Source organism: Paramormyrops kingsleyae, chromosome 8 (genome assembly GCF_048594095.1).
Source record: "Paramormyrops kingsleyae isolate MSU_618 chromosome 8, PKINGS_0.4, whole genome shotgun sequence".
Taxonomy (NCBI): Eukaryota; Metazoa; Chordata; class Actinopteri; order Osteoglossiformes; family Mormyridae; genus Paramormyrops; species Paramormyrops kingsleyae.
The window spans coordinates 11,985,758-12,009,433 of record NC_132804.1 but is presented as its reverse complement, the minus strand read 5'-3'; the positions used below and the strand labels follow the sequence as shown (position 1 = coordinate 12,009,433).

The following is a 23,676-nucleotide window of genomic DNA, read 5'->3' as shown; positions in this document are numbered from 1 at the left end:
ACTGAACCGCCAAGGGTACAAAAATGTTTCTCAGAGTCCACTTCTGTACCTTAAAAGGTGCGTTTACCTACAGCTAGGGTAAATTTGGCAGACCATTGAGGGTACAGCCACAGTGACAAGTAATTGTACCCTCAAAGGTACAAATTGGTATATATTTCTGACAGTGTATCCCAGGCAGCAAAGGACACAAGGCTGAGGTACACCTTGGATGGGATGCCAGCTGATCATAGGGTGCACAATGGGCAGTTAAGAGAAGCTAATCAGACCTTACTGCACAGCTGTGGCCCGGAGGAGAAAAACTGAGCACCGGGGAGAAACAATCCAGGAGCTCCATGCAGAGAGCAGAAGCAAGATTAAAAACCCCAGACCCTGGGTATTGGAGGTATCTGTGTCCACTGAGCCACTGCAGAGTCATGCATGCAAAATGTAAAAGCTGTTAAAGCTGCAGCATCTGAAACAACATCATCCTGGCTCCAGGGATCGCAGGGAAACAGAGGTTGTATAAAAACAGGAAAGAAACTCACCCAAGCCCATTTCCAGTTCTGTGTCACCAGATCCGCTACCTGCATTACACACTCACCTTGTTGGCTAAGCAGGAAATTCAGAAAGATTTTAAGGTACAGCTGAGACAGTGCTGGCTTTCCTTTTGATTGCGTCACCATGCATATATTAAGTTCAGTTCAAACTTGAAGCACACGCCCACCGTTACGCCACACAGACATGTTCGTCTTTGGTTACTGCCTTGGTATGTTGTTGGATTACACAAACATTACACACAGAAATACCTTCAATGGTTTATTTTGGCACGTCTTTTGGTTGAAGTTACAGGGGGCTGGTGCAGACTTTAATATTTGCAACGTTTTTAGCTGTCCGGTGATTTTGGGATGAAAATTCCTGCCAGGCTCCTCAAATTCCACAAATCAAAAGGGAATTTAAATGCACACTGAGTTCAGCCAGAGTGTTATGATGTCACTTCATAGCAGCACAGCGCCCCAGACAGAGAGATTTTACAGCAAACCATCTCATTCCGCTGTGGTCCACTCAGGGGGTGGATTAACGCACAGGCAAACATCAGGGCCCCACCCACACCTCAGGAAAAATGGAGCAGTTAGTTAAATCGGCAACACCTGACTGTCCATGCTGATGTCAGCCTCGGGCCCCTCGACTCATCGCTTTCTTATCTGTGCATCTCCATTAGACGCGGCATGAAAATGCAGCGACCTGGCCGCTGATTCCTCAAGGACAGCAGGCCGTGTCGTAACACCTGTCTGCGCCACAAACCCACACGGCTGTTACAACGACACAGGGAAGTGGCCGTGAAGTACGCTGACGTCATGATGTCCGACAGTCGTATATTTATGGTGAAATCCAATCCAAACAGGTGTGCCTCCTGTCCCGCCTCAGGTGCTTCCAGCACTGTGCTGCTTCTGGACTACAAAGTCAGAATCTGGCTGAAAGGGTCTGTGTCGGTCCCTTTTACAGACAGACGGCAGAGGAGCAGGTCCTGACAGTGTTGCAGATACCAATGATGTCACCACCATGTAAAATACAGGGAATTTAATGAGCAGATTCAACCATCTGTATGTATTCATACTGAACAGACTGAATGGGTCTCAGAATGCAATGAAAAATTATGCATTAATCATGCACCATTAACAGGAGGATTAAGGTTCAGTACTCACTGAACATTACCATGTGTTCTACAAAACAGCATGACTGAGTAAAAAAAAAAAAGAGAAATGAGTGAAAAGGAAGGGTGGGGTATGTCACATTACTGATGGCATGCACACAAACAAGCTCTCTCTCTCTCTATCTCACACACATACACACACACACTCACACACATATTCTAGGCTGCAGCCTTGGTGGGACAATACATACTAAGCAGAACTACAAAGGTCAGGTTGACAAAGAACCCCATTTGAACCGCTGGCACACACTTAGATGGGAAAATCCAGATAAGCTCAGCACACAGAGCTACACTCCTTCGAATCTATAGCCTGCTTGCAGAAGTCTTCTAACAGTATACTCATTAATCTTGGGACAGTGTGCGGCTCAGCAGGACTGGATACCGTTCGTGTCGCTGGAAGGTCAGCAGTTTAAATCCCAGGGTCGTCAGAGTGATTCTGCTGCTCGGCCCTCGTGCGAGGAACTTAACCCCCGATCGCTCCGGGGACTGACCCTGCATTCTCTCAAAATAAATGTGATGCTTATCGTCAAACCATCTGCAAAATAAACAAATAACAACCGTGAGCCAAAGAGGCAGGATGTAAAGTTGCGACCAAGAATTCTTACATATTGTGCCAGTGGAGTAATTCCCACAAACCGGCATTAGAGTGACATCTGATTAGCTGGCATTGAAAAGGGCGTGTCTGACTGCACGGGTGATATGTGCATACTTAAAGACTCTGACTATGATGGTTCATATAGTGCTAACAACTTATTAGTATAAAGGTCAACTCCTTATTTGTGTGCCAGTTCAGGGCTTTCTTCAGGCAGAAGAAAAGTAGATTCTGCTTCCAGTTCGCTTGTTTGAACAGTCCGCATGAATCACCGAAGGCTTGGAACAGTTAAGAAAGATGTCATTATGGTTCATTATCTCACAATAGCAGCAGTGTTTTGTTGGTGGACAGATTCAGGTTCTAAAACTCACCTGTGGCATTTGGGTATTTTTGTACCATGGAGAATCAGCAAGCTGGTGGACGCTGGCCTGTTCATTTTAGGATTAAATGTTGGTTTTATTTCCTGTCTCGCTGCAGGATTTGCTCAGCCAGTGGCAAATACATAGTGAAGAGTATTGCAAATCATTAAACCCAGGCGTAAGAGCATCGACATTTGCAGCGTGTCTTCTCGGATTCTCCCCTTTCTGTGATTATAAGGAAAAAAGAGAAGATTTTGTGCTCACCTAAAGCTGAATGGTCCACACCAATAGGTAGGAAGAAAGTCAGAAAATGAGAAGACGATTCTTTGTTGACGACTACGAGGCAAAATAACTGCAGACCGATCCAGGGTCAGCCGTCATTGCCGGATGCAAGATGCGAGTTCAGAGCTGAACATGCGAGCCGAAGGGGGTGACATCATACCGTTACAATCCGGAGGCGCGGTCGCCGGTATAACGTCAGCCCTCTACTGAAACATACTCACTCCATAAGAAAAAAACACACCCCCCCCTTTTACATCTTACCAATTAAGGCTTTTGCAATAGAACGGCGAAAAGAGAGAGGGAGATATAGAAGACCAAGGGGTGTCAGTCTTGTTCTTTCTCAGCCGTAGCGGTGATCCAGAGGTACGGAGACAAAGTACATTTTCACTGGTGTGGCTTTACGCACGCCCCAGCGGGAGACGGAAGGCGATCCAAGTGTATTTTAGGCAGAAAAGGCGAGAAACACAGGTACATGGTACATAGCAAAAAGCGTGTTTCAGATTTCAACTTTATCTTTCTTTAGTTTACATATATGTAAATAGCTGATATTAAGTTATTATACAAGCAGTGATACTCTGTGCGGGTTTTGTTTGAAATATAACGGGTTATCTAAATCTCCAAAGTTTTGTCAGCTGTTCTACATGGAAGTCTAAAAAGTTATGTCGACCTGTGTACTGGGTACTGTAATGTCTGAGGGAAAGGGTAACGTTTGGATATTTTAAGGTCGGTATCCTTTTTTGTCCGCTATAGGGCAGATCAGTTATATGTATGTTACTGTATTTGTTGAAACATGGTACGCTGTGAATCAGAAACTACGTTTAAACATCTGTGCATACTTGGAGAACAGTTTTGTATTACTCCTAAATGCTATTTTCGCCTTACATTGTGGGATGAAATACCTGTTTATTGCTTGCAGATAGATCAGAAATTGCGCTAACAAGAGAAATCTTTTCATCTTTGTTATATTTTCTTGATATTTATATGTTTGATACGAACTTTTGTAACATTTATTTGTTTAATTGTTATAACAGTCCTTATTAATGTGGTGAACATATGCACGAGTAGTTTGCTATTGCAATATTTAAAATGCACAATTCCGGTAATCTAATTATGGCCTCGTCACCAAATATGGCAAAATATGGAAAAGGTCTGTTTCATGCCTGTTCAGTGATGTGGGAGCCGCGTGCGCCCTCGTACGCACGGGCCTGGCAGTACGGAGCCGGTTTAAGGGTGCCAGACCTAAGGCTGCGACCTATTAATGCCGACCCTAAAGATCTGTACAGCATAACAAGGGAGATTACCATAACGTCAGGGGATGGATGACTAGTTATTGCGTTATATCAGCCTCCACATTATTCCGATGCCATAAAAACAAATGAAAAACATTGTTACTATAGTTACACGTTTGTTTGCAATGGTTACAATCAGTGCGTCTCACTTAGCCCGTATATTCAGATCTTCTCTCCTGCGGTCCCGTTGCGGGAAGAACGAAAGTAATACGCGTCTCGAGTTCCGTTTCTTTCTCTTCGCTTCGCGAGTGCTCTTGAAGGTGTGGTTAGTGTGATAACACGCACGCTTCGCGCGCAGCTACATCTTTCTCACTTCGTGCACTGACAGTGTGGCAGAAAAACGTTCATGCCAAGAAGGTATTGTCACTTGGAATTACCCTAATCTTTTTTTCTAAAAGCAACTAAAGTTTTATATAATTACTGTTTATATAATTGCTATTATATATATATATATATATATATATATATATATATATATATATATATATATATATATATATACTGTTTCACTGATGCATTGCTTGCACTGTATTAACAGATGGTTTTGTTGGTACTGATTTTATTATGATGTAGAGTTCTGTACACATTATACTGTGTACAGATAAATAACAACAGACTGCCTGTTTATACAATCAACAAAACCAAATAAAGAAGGTTTGCAAGAATCTGGAAATATGTAATATACTATTATACTATTAATTAATTATCAGTATGTCAGGTGTCTGCTGTATGAGGCCAGTCTTTTCAGATGAGGCTGTAATACACCAAACGTGTACTAGGGGGCGTCAAATACCGATTGTCAAAATTTGATTGTCAGCATTTAGGTGTGGCATGTCAAGTTAGTACGATGCGAGATTTTTCTCTTGATTTATTATAATTTTTCAATTGATGATGCAGTTTAAAACATTTCGGAGATATATTTTCGTGGATAGCAAAAGATTACCTGTAATTGGATCTGTGGTTGCAATTTGAAGAATTAGAATAGGTCTCTGTTTTTTAAGCAACAAAACTTTCGGGTTCTAAACGTGGTCATTTGGGAATATTAGCTAACCCACTTTAAATGTTTCGGTGTGTATTTCCTGAAAATGAGAAAGTTTTAACCCCCAACTCTACTTTGAGACTTTGACTCCAACAGTTACTTGACACGCCATTAGTTTCTTCAATTTTCAGTTTCAATAGTTCTTCCATTAAAAAAAAAATGTCTGTAAAAACCATTCAGGTTTCGTGTGACATAGTATAAATATTCAAAATGACATATATAAGACATGACAATATACAAATGATTAATAATTGCAAAACCAGAGTAAGAGGTATAGGTCTGTTGGATTTTGGCAAGTTTTATACCCAGTCAAAGTTACATTGGGCTTTTTACCTTTCCATTGGCAGCTGTAAGCTGTCAATAGCTGGTTATCGCTCACATTTGGTAAGTGAAGTTGAAGTGTGATAGATCCTAATAAATGTGTTTTTCAGTCGTTCGGGGTAGGGAGATGTGTTTTTGCCTTTATTATGAAAAACAGCTGGAACATTTGCAACTCTCAGCATTCCTGTCCATTAAAAGCAAGAAGACACGACTGATGTGGTATTACATAACAAGTTCAGACATTTAAGCTCGTACAATTAAGACGTAACATTTGTTGCGTGTTTAAGCAACATTCCAAAACTGGCAAGCACCCCTGTACGAAATGGGAACAGGCCTATCAGCGTTTAGGATAACTTTACGTTTATTTAATGAACTAATTCTTTATGGTATAGTTGTATGTTTAGCAGTTCACATGCAGTAAGGAACTCCCGATGAAAAGAGTAAAATATCTTCGGACTAATGGACTTTCCTTCGGTTCCATAACTTTTGTTTCAAGCGCAAGGTTGCCCTTCGGAAACACGGCAAACCAGAGGGAAGAAAGTCCTAAAAAAGAACTCGAACGATTAATTTTTCATTGTCTCAACATTTTCTTTCCATTCCTTTCTTTCTTTTCCCCATTTAGACCATCGCTACGAAAGAAGCAGCTGCGAGGAATTGTAAAATTCTTCTGACCCCACCCAAAAAATTTAGTCAGCGAACGGGTGAGAGAGTAAGTCCATAAAAATGAGCAGTCCACTCCCACGCCTCCACCAGTCGAGCGCACCCGTCATCAACGCTGCTCTCGTTCAAGACAAGGACTCAGACATGCCCGCCACGGAGAAGGATCTGGCCGAGGACGCGCCATGGAAGAAGATCCAGCAGAACACGTTCACCCGCTGGTGCAACGAGCACCTGAAGTGCGTGAACAAGCGCATCGCCAACCTGCAGACCGACCTGAGCGACGGGCTTCGGCTCATCGCCCTGCTTGAGGTTCTCAGCCAGAAGAAGATGTTCCGAAAATACAACCAGCGCCCCACCTTCCGACAGATGCAACTAGAAAACGTGTCGGTGGCGCTGGAGTTTCTGGATAAAGAAAACATCAAACTGGTGTCCATAGGTTGGTGTTTTTTTTTTTTTTTTTATTTCCCAGTCTATGTAGTTGGTAATGGAGTTGTCGATAATCTGCCCCTAAAAAGTTCTTTGGCCATTTAAAACTACATGCTTTGCTTTTATTGTTACTGCTCACCAAAATGTCCGGTAGGTTGCGAAACTTACCGTTGCTTTGCCGCACTGTTGCGGTCAGACTTCAGTGTAAATGCGGTCATTTTAAACTATACAAATGAAGAAAAACACGACACTTTTAACGTGCATTTTGTATGGCACGAATTTCTCTTTACCCACACCGCCTTCCCCTGAAAGCTTGCCAGTCTGTTTCTATTCGTTTTGTATTATGAGTCATACGCTGTGAAAATCATTTTTTTCCTCGATACGGCAGAATAGTTCCTTTGTTCATGTGAATGTGGATTAAGTTGTAACGGATGCTAGAGATTGAAAAGTGGACCTAATTTCTCTCGAAAAGCGCATCAGCTGAACTCATTCACGTGGGATGCAGTGTAACACTGTACCAGTGCCGGGTTTAAAGTCACCCAGTGCCCTGAATTCGCGTTCAAGCTTAACTGACCCAAAATGTTTCCGGAGATCCGGAACAAATAGCTTGTGGGACAGGAGCCGACCTATAACAGCCCGTCATCGCTCCCGTGAAATAAAGTTAACTCCCTCTTTCACCTTGACCCGTCACATGTTTCTCCAGTAGCTCGGTAACTGGTGGTCCATGCCTGTAGGTCAGCGCCTTGGACTTGCATATGTGGGCTGTCGTTGCTTGATCTACCAAAGTGTCAGTGTTAAGATGTAGTACAAATATTGACCAAAATACACCAGGTACCTTAACTGGCGTTTCCTTTTAAATTGCAGTGGTTATGGTGTGAATGTCCTCTCTCAATTTTTTTTTTTCCATAAGCCAGCTGTTTGGAAGGGGAATGCACAGCCCTAAGGAATTTTTCATTCACCAAAGACAAATACCTACATGTTTTTCGTTAGAGTTCAAGATCTCAGATCTGCGCCTTCGGGTTATTATACAAGCAGGGACGTATAGTAATGGGTGGGGTACATTTCAAGAGGAAAGGCTGTGTTCCAATTCTGGAGTTTGTTGTCTGATTTTAGGCTGTCTAACAAAGATGGACACAACAGTTTGAATGTTGTAAACAAGATCACAGTTGCATAAATGCAGTTTCATCTCAAGAGTCTTACTAAATATAGGGCAGGTAATGTGTGTGTGTGTGTGTGTGTGTGTGTGTGTGTGTGTATATGAGGGAGATGAAATGCTGCTGGTATGCAGGAAAGCTAGCTATCAGGAAGGCTAGCTAATCAGATGGTATGTGAAATGTTTGGGGCGACAGGGTGTGTCAGTTCCTTTTTCTTCCCCAAGCAAGAAGGAAGCCGCAGGTCCAGCCCAGGCTGGGTGCATTTGTCCTTGATTGTAATCCAGACTGGCTTAGAGTCTGGTTCAGGGCTTCTAATTAGATAGAATGAGTAGTTTGTGCACCAAATGCTGTGGTGTCCAGGTACAGGGTTGGAGAAAACAATAGTATTTGATGGAGATCTCTGGCAGTTTGCAGAATGCATTGAACTGCCTGATTTTAAAGGTGGTCCCTCACACTGATGGTTCCTGTGTGAAGCTGCACTGAGGCTACTGGTGCACAGTAAATGGTAACGGAAACCCAAGCCTTAGTATTTTAGTATGGATGAAAAATGAACATTAGCCATTGCATGAAGTTTTTAGATAGGAAGCCTTTCTAACGATAGCTGATTGCACACTCCCCACAACATCCTGAGCTTGTCACTTTGAACCTTCCCATCCAGTTTGCGGTGAGTCGCCCCTTGGTGAGAGCCTACACTGGGCTCTTCTGCTTTGTAACAAGCCAGGAAGGTGGCCACACCCATTCTGACCAAGCGCCTTCAGCTTCTCACTAATTGGTTCCTACTTTTGCTATTCTCTGTTCATTCACTCTTGAAGGGTGTAAGTTGGCCAATCATAATGACTGGAATTACTGTTAACTGTTGCACACTAAGTAAATTGGTAAATGGTGTTTTGCTGGTATATTTGAAAGCAATGTTATTGCAGTAATTCTCTGAACAGGGTGATGATTTCCCCCTCTATTAAATTTTGCTGGTGGGGCTTGCCAATTGGCAAGATTTGTCACCGGTTGGCATAAGACTTTCTATTTAAGGGATGTGTGTGCGTGCCTGCCCTGTGTTGAGTTGGCGCCCCATCCTGGGTTGTTCCTTGCCTTGCACCCATAGCCTCCGATGAATTCCAAACCCCCCACAACCCCGAATAGGACAAACTGTTACAAGATGGATGGGTAGTTCTGTATTTGACCATCTCTGATGCTACAATCCTGTTTAACTATTTGGACTGTAGCTCAAATGGAGGAAGACACTTCTGTTTTCCTTAAACCATTGACGTATACATCAGTTTGATGCTATTTCCACTCAGGATCCAACTGCAGTGTCATGAAAACAGTTTTGGAGGTTTGCTCTGAGGAAATTTAACACCACTTCTACCTAAAACTGTAGTTCTCATCCTATCAAATAATCATGTCAAGTTTTGTATAGGTTGATAGCAGCTTTATTCTGTGGAATCCAGTGCAGAGTAACTTTTAGGTTATTCATCACTATGTTTACCTGTATGGGGAAAAATCATTTTGTAACCACAGTTCTATAATCTTGTCCTGATCTGTCTGGATAGCCTGTTTGATCTCTGTCTGAGGTGAGTCTTGGCTAAGTTGCACTTTCTGTCTGGCAGGTGCCAGAATCGATTCTCATCTTGTGGGTATATTGTGGCATGAGCTGCATTAGTCAGAAAATGCTGCGGTCAGATGCTCTCACGACAGCAGCAGGAAGTCAAGGGCAAATAAACTTGCCGCCTGGCATTTGCCTGCAGTTCTTGGAACCCTGTTTGTGGGTTTTCTTTTTGAACGTGTCCTCATTCTACCTTTTTCAAGTAGAGGTGGGGAGATGACTCGGAGGTAGAAACTAGTGTTTGAGTACCAACTGAGCTGCCATCTCATTTTGCAATCGGAGTCCAGTATCCTATCTGGTACCTAAAGCTCTACCTTTTTATGATCACACTGTGGTGAGTCCCACAGCTGTTTGGGGAGGCCTTGGGATTTTAGTACTATTCCCAATCGTCAAAAATGTTCCGGCATAAATTTTGCTCATCACTGCCTTCTCAACCTGAGGCTGACGATTACTGCCAGGTCTGATGGCTCTTAATGGGTCTGTGATTGAACTCGTCTAACCCTGGTTTGGAGCAGGGTTGATTAGTCTTCCTTAGGCACTGATTGTCCTGACTGTTTCCCTCTGCACCTCCCCTGTTGGAGACATTTGGTTTTGAGACCCCCTCACCCCCCAGCATTTGTGAGGTCTCCATCTTCATTTAGGACAGTTTCTATATGGTTCGATTTGAACTTCAAAGGGATGTTGCAGGCTTTTGTCAATTATCACCCTGCTTTGTGGCAGATACTGGTTCTTTGAGTGGTTGCTCTCTAACTAAAGCCTTTTGTCTTCTGTGTAGCATTGGCTTGGATATTTCTGTGACTTTGTTTCCATGTGGGATCTTGTTCCATGTGGCCTCAGTTTGAGAGAGGTCTGCTGATTGGTTTCACCATAATCTGTAATGGAACTTAAGTTTGTTTTTGCAGTAGTAACTTTAAAAGCAAGTTTTACTCTTCAGGTTACTGCTTTATAAAATGAATAAATGTAAAACGAATGCAAATTGGCAGCCTAAAGGACACAAAGCTCCAAGCTGAACAATAAAGGCTTGATCTCCTCATCTGAATGTGTCACGTAGTTTCCACCGATCATCTCTTCCCCACACACCTTTTCTGACTGTCTAGTTACCGTTGCTGGACTTCCCTCATCTTAGGTCCTGCTTTTCCAGCAGGTGGTTGGGGTTGGTCAGTGCTCCCTTACAGTGGTAAATGGTTTGTTGCTGCAGTCATCTTGGCAAAATGGGTAGTAATCTGCATTTTTGGTTCCAAATTATTTCAGAATTTTGGTTCTAGCTGAATATTTATCCCCCACAAGTCTCTGCTATAATTGTACCTGGCTGATGTGCTTTTGAATACTACCTGTGGCATGTAATCAACACTTGCCATCTCTTTCAGGAACTGATGCTCAGGTCCAGGATTGGAAGCTATACTTGGCTTTTGCAAAAGTTTAGACTTGGTTTAAGGAAGTTGGTGAGCAAACAGTTGGCTCTGAGCTCCTTCTGACGTTAAATCGTGACCGTCTGTATCCCACCCATAGCCCAAAAACATGGTATTTCCTGAAAAAACGTGTCATGCAGTAGTGTGAACGTGAGTAAACTGCATGCTTGAGCATGCCATATCGATATTTGACTGGTTGTAAATCAATCTCAAAGAATTCTATCTGACTTTAGAGGTTTGTCTCCACAGGTCCCATATCTGTCGTGTATGTCTGGCAGTCCATTGAAGGATCTCTTGTGACCTCCATACACGTCCTAATTTTTCGTACCATCCTCACATTTATTCCCTGGTAACCGGTGTTTTGGTGGTATTTTTGAAAGCAATGCTATCCTGGTAACTTGCTGAAAGGAGGGAGGTGACTTCCCCACAATAAGAAGCTGCAGTGTTGGGGAAACCCTGACCATCTCTCGGACCTCCTGGGAGCTGGGACAGAGCAAAAACGTGGACCGTCGGGGGGGTCCCTGAGGACCAGGCTGGGGAAATGGCACTGTAGGTTATGGTTTAAAATGCGCTCCTATGTCCTTGGTGCTGGTTGAACCTTTTGGCTTTAGAATGGAGCTGTAAAGTAGTTTATCGATTTATGATAAGCTGGGTTATCTGAAGGTTTTATTCGCTTCAGTCAAGGGTAGCTTGTTTTGTCTCATTTGCCTATCTGCCCCCCACCCCCAACTCAGTCTGTGGCCACAGTGCTACTGAAAGTTGGCCGTGGCTCATCTTCAGTAGCAGCCCCCATCCCCCCCCCCCCCCCCCCCATCTCCTGGGACCCGAATGCTACAAGCCAGTCCTGTAGTAAATTCCTCACATTGTAAATGTGTTTTTATGTCTTTGGTCTAAGTATGATGCTTTAAATGTAGTTAAGCTTTGATCTCTTGCTTATTGAATGCGCACTGCATTTCAGCCTGACTGTGTGCCACGCCCCTCTGGTTAATGCATGAATTGTTAGAATTCCTCTAGCGTGGATGCTGGATTGCTACTTTTGGTTATGGTTAATATCTGAATTCTGATACTCCATGGCCTTATTTTCAGACTCTGATATTGCCAAACTTTCCTCTGCTGTAATCCCTGCTCTTGTAGGGCTTTAATTGGGTTGATCTAATCATTGCTTACACACATTACTAGTACTGTTCTTAAGCAGATGAAGCTAGGATAACTGTCCAGATCTGTGCATCTATGAATTTGTATTAATCTGCCATTTGAGTGTGTGTGTGTCCCTCCCCTGGGAATATTAGCCTTGTTTTTAAATTGGCCTGGTTATAATCCACAGGTTCTGTCAGTTTTGGGAACTGATTTCAGTCTGGTTAATCGGTTTCCCTTAAGGCTGTATGATGAGGGAGGAGATCACAATGTTGATGTAATGAATTGGATGGTGCTCCACTTATCGTTACAAGAAACTTCCTCTGGCTACTGTCCCTGCTGTTCCAGTTTCTGGCTGCTCTGCTCTCTGACAGCTGGCCTGTGTTTAGTTCTGCGACAGTATTTTTGCACCTTGGTGTGATGTTCAGCATAGGCTGTGAGCAATTCACCATGGTCCTTGTAAATGGATTTAAACGATTTTTTTTTTTTTTGCCTTTCTGGAACTGCAAGGGCTATATGTAGTTCTTCAAAGCCCCACCCCCCCCTAAGTGAGTAGGAGCTGGGATGAATGCTTCTGGTTTTGGGGTGGCTCGACTGAGTTGTAGTCTTGCTGATTTTCTGCTGCAGGCATTCCGGTGGTTGTTCCCATCTTGCCTTTCTCTTGTGGGGGGGGGGGGGCTGGAATTAAGGGGGGGCTTTTCTGTGGATCTGGACCGTATCCAGCCCCAAGTTTGAGCAACTGATGGCACTCTTGTCAGTACCCGGTTTTGGAAAACCCCATACGCAGCAGATTTTGTGCTTGTCTCCCCTCCCCTCTCCCCCCTCCCTCCCTGACGTTCCTCTGCTGAAATCAAACTCCAGAGTGCAGGAATGGGAGGCCCTGCCAGGATCAGGTTTTTCTTCTGCCCTTTTAAGGCTAAAAAATCAGGGGGAACGATTCCAGTGAGCAGGAGGGAGGAGGGAGGAGCAAGATGGGTCTTTGGAGGTGGAAAAGGAAGAAGAGTATGTTTGGAGTAGCCATTGTAGTACATATTGTGTTTGTGTTAACACTGCTCAAGTGGTTCATAATAAAGCCTGTGTTGTGTTCAAAATAGGCTTCTCTCATGTTAAATGCAAATGCTACTATGCTGTCTGAAACTAGCTCAGCATTAATTTAAGCTTAAACCCCAACACAACTTTATTTTGGGAACATAAAAGCTGGACATGATCTAGGTGCCAGATATGTGGTGACAATTGGCTAATTCTGGAAGGTTCTTTGGCCCTCTGTTTAGCAAATGAGCAGTATTTTTCCATTAGTCTGACCCTGAGTCACTGGGTGACTGCTGTGGGGGGGCTGGGCCCCAAACCTCAGACTGGGGGCTTCTGATAAGTTGTAATTGGAATGCGAGCAATTTCCTTTGGGACTTCCGCGTAAGAGGTGCTTCTCTACCCAGTTCAGTGTTCAGTGAGCTGGTGGGGGGAAGAGAGACCATTTCAGGCTGCATTAGTGATTGAAACCTGGCAGTTACTGGAAAGTTCTCTCTACTGTCTGCATGACATACTTCTGAATTTCCCCTGAAGGGTTTTTTTTTTTTTTTTGTCGTCTAATTCTGTACTTAAACTCCTATTCATTTCATTCAGTAGTGTGACTAGTTATTGCACTATTTGAGTTCTAAGAGTTTGTTAGTCTGAGGAAAATGTAATTGAAGCCTTTTGTGGGAGTCTTGCTTTTGTCCCATTTCCAAGGGTCTGGGGAGGTTTGCTGTTCAATTTTTTTTTTTCTCCATGTCAGCCAGTTGTGGTCCCTTTTTTTTTTCTTTCAGCCCAATAACATGAGTCTCCCATCTTGGGCACTACTAGAAAGCTGCCTTTGATCTGTGGTGGAATGATTGACCAATGATGGCCAAAAAAGGCAGAGGTTTAATCCCGGACATTTCTGTAATGGCTGGTCTGCTGGGAATGAGCTGGATTCCTGATGCATGTTGCATGCTGGGCTACTGCTGGCCTGCCCAGAGGGCGAGTCAGTGCTGGAAATCCCACTTCCTCTAGAGACGATGTCCCTTGTGGAATATGGTAAAAGCTTGATCCTCCAATCAAAAGCTGTAACTTGGTGAACTTGAAATACTTCTCAGTGTGATTCAGAATGTTGAGCTTCCTTTTATGGAGATCAGTTCCTGTGCTAATGAGCAGGACCCCCCCCCCGAGGTTTAGTAGGAGCAGAGGTCCTTGGAGTAATTTTATGTATAATTTTCTCTAAAGCTATTGTAACTTCTTTTTTTTTTTTTTTTTTTTTTTTTTTTTTTTTTTTTTAGCACTATACATTTTGGGGAAACTCATTTGGAAGCCTTTTCTGACCAGAGACCAATGCAATTCCAGTTGTGTACAGTAATTTTTGTAGCATATATGTAATTCCTGAGATGCAGCACTGCCACATTAGCCTAGCTGCAGGAGTAAGTCTGTGTTGTTGTCTTGCATGCCTTTGGGCCCTGAAGGTGCTTAATCCTATCTGGAGGCCGATATGGCTCTGCCCAAAGACACGAACCACGCCTAGGCAGTTTGCCTAACACCTGACAGGGAAGGCATTCCTCTGGCAAGTAGCAGCTTGACATGCAGCTCCCTTGAGCTGGTGCTTACAACGGTAGTGCAGCATCATTTCAGTGTAGTTGGCTTTTTGGTGTTTCTACAGGATTCCTTGGGCTGAATGATGTGTTCGATATCTCCTGTGGCAACGCATGATATGACATGTTAAAGGAGTGACTCACTTGGGGAGCTGCCCTGCTGTCATAGAAACGACATCAGTCCTGTTTACACACAGGATTTGGCTTGCGCACGCTTCCCTGGCCATGTTAAGTGATTCTGATCACCAATTAAGAGTCCAGTTTGAGGTAATTGACTTGGAGCAAAAAATGTTGCTTTTATGAACATTTAAGCTAAGGAGTCCCCTTTAATAATTTTTTTTTTTCTTTAATTTTTAGGGTAAAATTCTCTAGTAGTGGGGTTCATGTTAAGTTCCCTTAAGTGAACCCAGGTTGTACACAAACTGGTCAGATGGTGGTCTGCTTGGAAGCTTGGCCATTGGTGGGGGGGAGAGAATCTATAGCATTTTATAACATCACTGTTGTGATCCTGTACTGCGAATGTGTGAGCTGTGTTTGGGCGAGCTTACTTGCGGGCAGGTTCTTACTCATTGCGGATGTGGGTGTGCCACATCACACACTAGTGTCAGACCATCCTGGACGTTCGCTCTGCTTGCGCCACCCCACTTGGCCACTGCGTACTTTGACACCAGGTCTTTGGGGCGTGGCCCTTGGGCATGGTCTCCAAGGCTGACCTGACAAATTTATGCCCCTCCAGCTCCATGTGCTGCGGCGTATCTGCAGTAAGTATGAACCAGCCTGAACAGTGGTAGTAAGTGTGTCCTTCTACTGCTTTACTCAGTCTTGTTAAAATTTACATCTGGATATTTGACCTTTAGTGTGGTGGTATTGGGTTTCTGTCCTATGATGTCAGGGGTAGGGTACCTATGCTTATCCCCTTGGGCTTGCAGAACTTCTGCTTAATGTTCTGGGTCAGAATGCAGTGCATGTTAACCCAGCCTGAAGATGGTTTGGAAATGTCTGAGCTCTGCTGCCTTCAGCAATGATTCATATGTAGATAAACATCAGCTATGGGATGCATCTCTGGCACACAGGATGGCAGGAAGGTGAGTGTTTAGTCATGCAGTTTGCTGCCCACTGGAGCCTGTTGATGGAGGGTGGAGTAGCACATGGAGGCTTGTTCTTGTCGGTTCCTGTTTGTATTGCGTAATCGGTTTCAACTTTTGGAGGCCTGCATCTCCACTGCATTCTGTGGGTCGCTGCTGCCTGTACTAGGGCGGTAACAAACATCTGAGCTCTCTGGAGTTTCAGCCATGCTTAATATTTGAGCACAAATTCCTCCCCCCTCCCAAAAAAAAGTTTGCAAACCTAATTCGGTGTTCATGTATAATTATATTTAACCTATTCATACTTATTCCACATACGTAATGTATGAAACCAAAAGTAATTGATGTATAGGTCTGAGTTTGTGGTTTTTTTATTTATATATATCACTCACACGCACGCACTCACACTAAATTATAGGAGACTTCAATCTGAATATCATTCCATGCCATGGCCTAACAATGCCGAAGACGTGAAGTGTTCTGTTATTTGATTAATTGGTAATTCAGAATTTCCAAATGATATTAAGACCTTGTATGCAATTACTTTTCTCTACTGCTGTATCGTATCATGATATGGTTCACGAATTGCTATATCGTTTCGTGATGCACGGACCTTTAAAACTGCTACAACCCTAAAGACAATGATGTATAGCTTGGAATTGAAATGCAGGTTTTTGGGCAGTGGTGAAAAGTTCAGGTCCGAAAAGTACACATCCATCCAGTCTGAGTACTCAGACTCTATTCAGCTGGGTAGTTAACAACCTTGGTCTGGATTTGTACTTTTTGGACCTGAACTTTCCACCCCTGCTTTTGGGTCTGACACTGCATTTTTTATTCCCATTCACTTACTTCACGGATGGGCAGTCATCCACAAAGGGCCAGGGCGTATGCAGGTGTTTGGGATTCCCTTAAGGTCAGCTGATCAAACCTACAGGTGTGAGGACTGTTCAGCCAATCGGTCCACTAATTAGGGAGTTGCAGCGAAAACCTGCACACACACAACAGCACTTTCTGGATAAGACCGGCCACCCATGACTTACTGGTTGTCAGAATACCAGAGCCAAATGTAAGCTCTGTACTCTTTTTACAAAGTAGGTGGTACTTTTGTGTTAACGTAAATGTGTAATGTCTCATTTTATTGCTTGTTTTCTGCTGTGATTTGTCCAAACTGTTTAATGATCACAGCAGGCTTTTAACTCAGCATTTAAAGCTTGATCTTATTTCTGTTAAAGGCCCTCGAGGTACTTAAAGGATACATTTGTTTTTCTACTGCTTGATGTATCACACATGCCATGGCCTAGCAATGCAGCTGTTACTCCGGCTTGGGTCTCCTTCAGCTGTTGCCATTTATGTTCCCACCATGCAGACTCAAAAGCCATTGTGGATGGGAACCTGAAGCTGATCCTCGGCCTGATCTGGACACTCATCCTGCACTACTCCATCTCTATGCCTATGTGGGATGAGGAGGAGGATGCAGAGGCCAAGCAGAAGACCCCCAAACAGAGGCTGCTGGGCTGGATCCAGAACAAGCTGCCTGAGCTTCCAATCACCAACTTCAGCCGGGACTGGCAGACCGGAAAGGCTTTGGGGGCCCTTGTGGATAGCTGTGCCCCAGGTGAGGATGTACACCAGGCTTATGAGATATGGTCTACTTAACTTTGCTTAGGTGGCTCTGGTAACAGTGCGAAACTGAAATGCTGGAACCTAGTGACTATCATTTATTTGTTCTAAGGCTAAATTTAAGGGACATTTTGATAATACTGCATTTTGTCACCTTCCCAGGCCTGTGTCCAGACTGGGACTCTTGGGACCATGACAAGCCTGTGGACAATGCTCGTGAGGCCATGCAGCAGGCTGATGACTGGCTGGGGATCCCACAGGTATGCATTCATAAGCAACAGATCTTGTAGGGTGTTCACCTCAGTGGAATGGATGCCTCCTGTCCTCAACTATTAGCGGATGCTTGTATGTAGGCAACTTGACACCATCTTGGCACATGTTTTGATGGCGAGCGGGCAAAACTGTAGGAAGTCGGCGGAGCGTGTTGACTGGTTGTGCCGCTGACAGTTGAAAATTGTGGGTTCTGGTTTCCTGTATATAATCTATGGGCTGAAGGCTTATTTACCAGCCTCTGCAGAGGCTGTGGAAAAAATGATCTTCACAACACCTTGACCATATAATCTTTCAGGGTTTCACAATTAATTAAAAATGTGTTGCTCAAGAAATTTTGACTTCCATCACACGCCCTTGCATGTGACTTGTATGAAACCCTGGATCCACCCATCATTCTTGATTTGCATTCTTGCATTCTAGGTGATCACCCCTGAGGAGATTGTAGACCCTAATGTGGATGAACATTCTGTGATGACCTACCTGTCCCAGTTTCCAAAGGCTAAGCTTAAGCCTGGTGCTCCACTGAGACCAAAACTTAACCCCAAAAAGGCCCGTGCATATGGACCTGGTAATTACTTAAGCAGTGACGTATTAATCAGACACCTTGTCATATTTCAGTACCTCTAAATGTGGGTGTGTGACTGCAAATGGTCAAATGGCTTAGGATTCTGGTTTTCTGTCCAGGTATTGAGCCTACGGGTAATGTGGTTATGAAGAAGGCTGAGTTTACAGTGGAGACGATCAGTGCTGGTATGGGAGAGGTGCTGGTGTATGTGGAGGACCCTGCAGGGCACAGGGAGGAGGTGAGGGAGCGGTTCAACCATATATTTTTTTCTTTTTAAGCTTTCAAAACATGTTTGTGATTTATTTAATAATAATAAAGTGGCTTGTTTCTGTAGGCTAAAGTTACCCCCAACAATGACAAGAACCGCACCTATTCTGTGCTGTACACCCCCAAAGTTACTGGACAGCACAAGGTAAGTTCTATCAATATACTACTAGGCCTCTGTTGCTAGTGTCAAATGAGAGATGACTTTTTCTATCCAACTCTCCAGGTGATTGTGCTGTTCGCAGGACAGCACATCTCCAAGAGCCCCTTTGAGGTGGATGTGGGCATGGCGCAGGGTGACGCCAACCGGGTGACTGCCCAGGGCCCTGGCCTAGAGCCTGTAGGCAACATTGCTAACAAGGCCACCTACTTTGACGTCTATACAGCAGGTACTATAACCTGTAATCATAGCTGTTGAAACTGTGTATGCTGGTTACCCTTGGAATTTGAAAGGGTTGATGGTGATATTAAACCTGCTTCTTTGAATCCCCTTCAGGAGCAGGCATGGGAGAGGTGGAGGTGGTCATTATGGACCCCAGTGGAAAAAAGGACACTGTCCCATGTCAAATTGAGGACAAGGGCAACAGTAGCTACCGCTGCACTTACAAACCCACCCTAGAGGGGCAGCACACCATTTATATTACCTTTGCTGGGGGGCAGATCTCAAAGAGCCCCTTCACCGTTACTGTTGGAGAAGGTAAGGCATTATCTGGATGAAAATTAGCAGCAGTTAAACCGTATTTACTATGCTCTCGGTACTCAAATTAGTTGCTCTGCTTTTAAGGGGAAACTTTTGATAGTTTGAGGAATCTTTAGGAGGTACAGGATGTTCTTAAAATTTGTAAGAACCTGTCTGTGTTGCACAATACTTCTGTTTTGGAATTTAGTGCGTGGAAGTTTCACAACCTTCCGAATGATCATCAATGATATTGTCTTTACATGCCCCGCAAAGTTTTCTTCCCTGATGCTTTTAATTCCTACTTGACTAAACTTAAATGCTGTCTTCCTCTTATCCTGATAGCTGGACGTGCTGTACGTCACTGATCCTTCCCATCCTTTTTGGATCCATTTCTTGGCTTTCCTGTGCCATTGGATCTCTCTTCGGTACCTCACATGTAGCCTCTTGTAGATGCTATGCAGAGATCAGCATGTTTTAGTTTGGATACTCAGGCATGCAATTAATGTGACATGCATGCATGTTTGTGTATGGTAATTCATGCATGGGACAGTGTGGGGAGGCATTTTCTGATTTTAAATGGAAAGTCAGTCATCCATTAAACTAACCCTTCACCTAAAATGCAACAGGAATGTGACTTGGTAATGCTACCAGAAGTTTTTATGGTTTTTGCAACACTTTATTTCAAGTCTGTTCTGTTCTGCTAGTCTCTCTGGGGCCTCTGGTTCCGCCCAAATACAGGCTTAATTTTTATACACAATATAAATAGTTTTGCTTGGATAACAGAGGATCTGTGGACCTCTGATTAGTACATAGGAAAGTCTGTGAGGGTCCTCTTGGTTTCCTGTGCTTGGAAAGACCATGACTGACACATCCTCAGCTAGCATGTGGCCATAAACCATTATCTGCTCTTTCTGATGTCTGGTTCCTGCACTGACAAACCAAGATGATGTGGTATCTGTGGTTTGGCGTGCATGTGCATGAAGTGTTCCGAACTATGATATTCTTGCAAGAACTAAATTTGAAGTAACTGAAAAAGTTTGAACAGTGTTAACGTATGAAGTAATTCCAAATCTACATGTGGTTCATGATTTCCCTTCTCAGCCTGCAATCCCAGTGTCTGCAGAGCAACAGGACGTGGACTGCAGCCCAAAGGCCTGAGGATTAAGGAGACTGCAGAGTTCAAAGTGTACACAAAGGGGGCCGGGACAGGAGACCTCAAAGTCACCATCAAAGGGCCCAGTGAGTGGAACCTCCACCTCCTTAGGGAATCTGGGCTCCATTGAGAATTTTAATAGTTGCATTAAAGCACATGTATATTTGCAGTTAGTCTCACCAGTCATCAATGTCTGGTAATTAGCTGTGATTTTAGTTCTAGTGGAAATTATACTTTCACAAATATGGTTCATTCTGCCCTCAGAACAATCAGATTGTAGAGGAGGTGGGACAGACATCTGATTAGTTGGTCCCACCTCCAGTACAATATGGTTCTCTGACGCATCTTTTTGTTCTGCCCTGAACCATTTTTGTGTGAAACTTCCATGAGCAGATTTTGTTCTCCACTAATGCATGGGAGCCAGACCAATTTTTGGTTCATGTTTCTTGATGGTTGCACTGGTTTTCAGAGGGCCTTGAGGAGCCTTGTAAGCGTAAGGACCTGGGAGATGGAGTATATGGCTATGAGTACTACCCAACAACCCCTGGACACTATATCATCACCATCACATGGGGAGGACAACAGATTTCTCGCAGGTGAGACATGGGTTTGTGTTGAATGTGGAAGCCCAGTTTTAATGTCTTTTAGTAGGCCATTGGATCGAATCAGATCAGTTGGTATCCTAGATACCCCAGGCTTATTAAATGTTGATTTTCTATGCATGTTAAGATGATGATGATGATGATGATTATTTTAAGTGGCTGTATCATTACTTTTTGATAGCCCATTTGAGGTGAAGGTGGGGACTGAAGCAGGATCTCAAAAGGTGCGAGCATGGGGCCCAGGGCTCGAGAGCGGCGTAGTAGGGAAATCTGCAGACTTTGTGGTAGAGGCCATTGGTGACGATGTAGGCACGCTGGGTGAGTAATCTGTTGGTTTACTACTTGCATATTTTAAGGCACACAGAGCACTCAAACCAATATGCCTCTCCCCCAGGCTTCTCTGTGGAAGGTCCCTCTCAAGCAAAGATCGAGTGTGATGATAAGGGTGATGGATCATGTGATGTGCGATACTGGCCAATGGAGGCTGGGGAATATGCTGTGCACGTGCTCTGCAGCAATGAGGACATCCAGCATAGTCCTTTCATGGCTGAGATTTTGCCTGCACCTGGGAAAGACTTTTACCCAGACAAGGTACTACTTTTTGCCGTGTGCGTGCGCGTGTGTGATCAGAGTTCAGACCCATGTGGCATTGCACAATCATAATGGAAAATGCTGTTGACATTCGGACTTCGGTTTCATGTGTTAGGTGAAGGCATATGGTCCTGGGCTCCAGAGCAGTGGTCTGGCTGTGGGACAGCCTGCAGAGTTCACTGTGGACGCCAAGCTGGGGGGTAAAGCACCACTGAAGATTCAGGCACAGGTAAAAAGTCAAGTCTGCCATGCAATTACTGATCAAACGCAAACAAAATGGTTCATCAGGTTTGTGAATTTTAAAGATGGCTTTTGTTTTACTCCATTTTAGGATGGAGAAGGCCAGCAAGTACCTGTCCAAGTGAAGGATAACAGCAACGGGACCTATAGCTGCTCATACACCCCCCGCAGGCCTGTCAAACACACGGTCATGGTTTCCTGGGGAGCTGTCAACATCCCAGAAAGTCCTTTCAGGGTTTGTTTCACTTGTGCCTCAAATGTGCATACAGTACTTCAAATGTATAACATGTAAATGAGAGGTTTTGTTGCATACATGTGACTTGTGGCTTTCGTACAGATGAATGTTGGTGCAGGATGTCACCCTAACAAAGTGAAGGTATCTGGTCCTGGGGTGGCAAAGACTGGATTGAAGGCTTTTGATCCAACCTATTTCACTGTGGACTGTACAGAAGCTGGTCAAGGTATGTTCTGGACATAAATATTCCACAAGTGGACCCTGCAGAATGTCAATTGATTTTGCTTAGCTTGGCAATTTAATCAACAAAATATGTCCAAGTTACTGCTTCAGGTTTGTTGCTAGGGGGTGGGGGTAAATTTTCAAGGCAATGGCGAAGAATTTCAAGACTCTTTGCAGTTGAACAACGCGATTCTGTGTGCAGGAGACATCAGCATTGGGATCAAGTGTGCCCCGGGTGTGGTGGGCTCAGCAGAGGCAGACATTGAGTTTGACATCATCCGGAACGACAATGATACTTTCACTGTAAAATACACACCACCTGGTGCTGGGAGCTACACGATCATGGTGCTGTTTGCTGATCAGGTAGGGAATGTGACTGCATCAGAGCTTAACCTTTTCAGATCCCCACAACTTTTTGTTAGTTCATGCGTTAGTTCATGCGTTAGTTCATGCGTTAGTTCATGCGTTAGTTCATGCGTTAGTTCATGCGTTAGTTCATGCGTTAGTTCATGCGTTAGTTCATGCGTTAGTTCATGCGTTAGTTCATGCGTGTGGTTTTTCTCAGGCCATTCCAATGACACCCATCAGAATCAAGGTGGATCCATCTCATGATGCCAGCAAGGTCAAGGCTGAGGGACCCGGTCTCAGCAGGAGCGGTGAGGGAATTTAGTAGTGAGCTGTGTGGTCTGATTTTGAGATGGTTTTTGATAGTGGAGATGGTTTTGATTGTCATGCTCTTTTTAAAATAAAAAGTACGTTATGGTCTCTTGGTTATACATAATTCCAAAATTTCCTGAATCTCGGCCAAGTGTTTTTAGATCTAAACTTCTTGCCCCTTTTTGGTTAGGTGTGGAGCTCAACAAACCCACCTACTTCACTGTAAATACCAAGGCAGCAGGCAAGGCTAAGCTTGATGCGCAGTTTGTTGGGCCTACGAAGGCAGAAGCTGTTCGTGACTTTGATATTGTCAACAACCATGACAACACACACACTGTCAAGTACACGCCTGTGCAGCAGGTCAGTACCTTTAGGGCGGACATGCTTATCTCGCATGTATCACAGTTACGAGGGGTTTCTGCATGTTTCAGTTGCATGTGTAATCTGCATAACATTTGTCCTATAGGGGAACATGGGCATTAATGTGACCTATGGCGGCGATGCCATCCCCAAATGCCCATTCTCAGTGGCAGTGGCACCCTCTCTGGATGTCGGCAAGATCAAGGTGTCAGGTGTCAGTGACAGTAAGTGACTATTGTGTATTTCTGAAGGCCTGTTAAACGTTTCAGGTACCTTTCTATTCCTCAAACTAATCCCTCACTGTCTTTGGCAGAGATCATGGTGGGTAAAGATCAAGACATCACTGTGAAGACCAAAGGGGCAGGAGGGCAGGGGAAAGTGGCAGCCTCTGTGATTGGGCCTGCTGGCAAGGCTGTGCCCAGCAAGGTGGAACCAGGTCTAAGTCCCGAGACCAGTCAGGTCCGCTTCATCCCCCGAGAGAGAGGCCACTATGAGCTGGATCTAACCTATGATGGCATCCCCATCCCTGGTAGCCCATTTCCTTTGGAAGCGGTGGCACCGTCTGACCCATCCAAGGT

The 23,676-nt window shown here is 44.2% G+C and overlaps 1 protein-coding gene and 1 long non-coding RNA gene across 4 annotated transcripts in view; one reads left to right on the top strand and one right to left on the bottom strand.

The window, feature by feature from the left end:
• Positions 1-1,542: 1,542 nt before the first annotated feature.
• Positions 1,543-3,377, bottom strand: LOC111856992 (uncharacterized). 3 transcript variants are annotated; one of them, XR_002841274.2, is made up of 3 exons: positions 3,185-3,377; positions 2,654-2,866; positions 1,543-2,225 (listed from the first exon to the last, which is right to left on the bottom strand). It is a non-coding gene; the product is annotated as an uncharacterized lncRNA (long non-coding RNA). The 3 variants fall into 3 exon arrangements; XR_011992587.1 differs by lacking the exon at positions 3,185-3,377 and adding an exon at positions 3,084-3,110; XR_011992586.1 differs by lacking the exon at positions 3,185-3,377 and having other exon boundaries at positions 2,654-3,075.
• The window catches only part of flna (filamin A, alpha (actin binding protein 280)), a 33,324-nt gene continuing 12,881 nt past the window's right edge, over positions 3,234-23,676 (top strand). Inside the window, exons 1-21 of the mRNA XM_023837379.2 lie at positions 3,234-3,391; positions 6,195-6,668; positions 17,004-17,252; positions 17,420-17,517; positions 17,951-18,098; positions 18,215-18,333; positions 18,430-18,507; positions 18,586-18,748; positions 18,856-19,056; positions 20,140-20,277; positions 20,661-20,787; positions 20,975-21,111; positions 21,188-21,384; positions 21,500-21,613; positions 21,716-21,859; positions 21,962-22,085; positions 22,284-22,444; positions 22,647-22,737; positions 22,929-23,098; positions 23,205-23,322; positions 23,412-23,674. Coding sequence (XP_023693147.2) covers positions 6,296-6,668; positions 17,004-17,252; positions 17,420-17,517; positions 17,951-18,098; positions 18,215-18,333; positions 18,430-18,507; positions 18,586-18,748; positions 18,856-19,056; positions 20,140-20,277; positions 20,661-20,787; positions 20,975-21,111; positions 21,188-21,384; positions 21,500-21,613; positions 21,716-21,859; positions 21,962-22,085; positions 22,284-22,444; positions 22,647-22,737; positions 22,929-23,098; positions 23,205-23,322; positions 23,412-23,674 — 3,213 coding nt within the window. The 5' untranslated portion in view covers positions 3,234-3,391; positions 6,195-6,295. The remainder of the gene's footprint in view (positions 3,392-6,194; positions 6,669-17,003; positions 17,253-17,419; positions 17,518-17,950; positions 18,099-18,214; positions 18,334-18,429; positions 18,508-18,585; positions 18,749-18,855; positions 19,057-20,139; positions 20,278-20,660; positions 20,788-20,974; positions 21,112-21,187; positions 21,385-21,499; positions 21,614-21,715; positions 21,860-21,961; positions 22,086-22,283; positions 22,445-22,646; positions 22,738-22,928; positions 23,099-23,204; positions 23,323-23,411; positions 23,675-23,676) is intronic.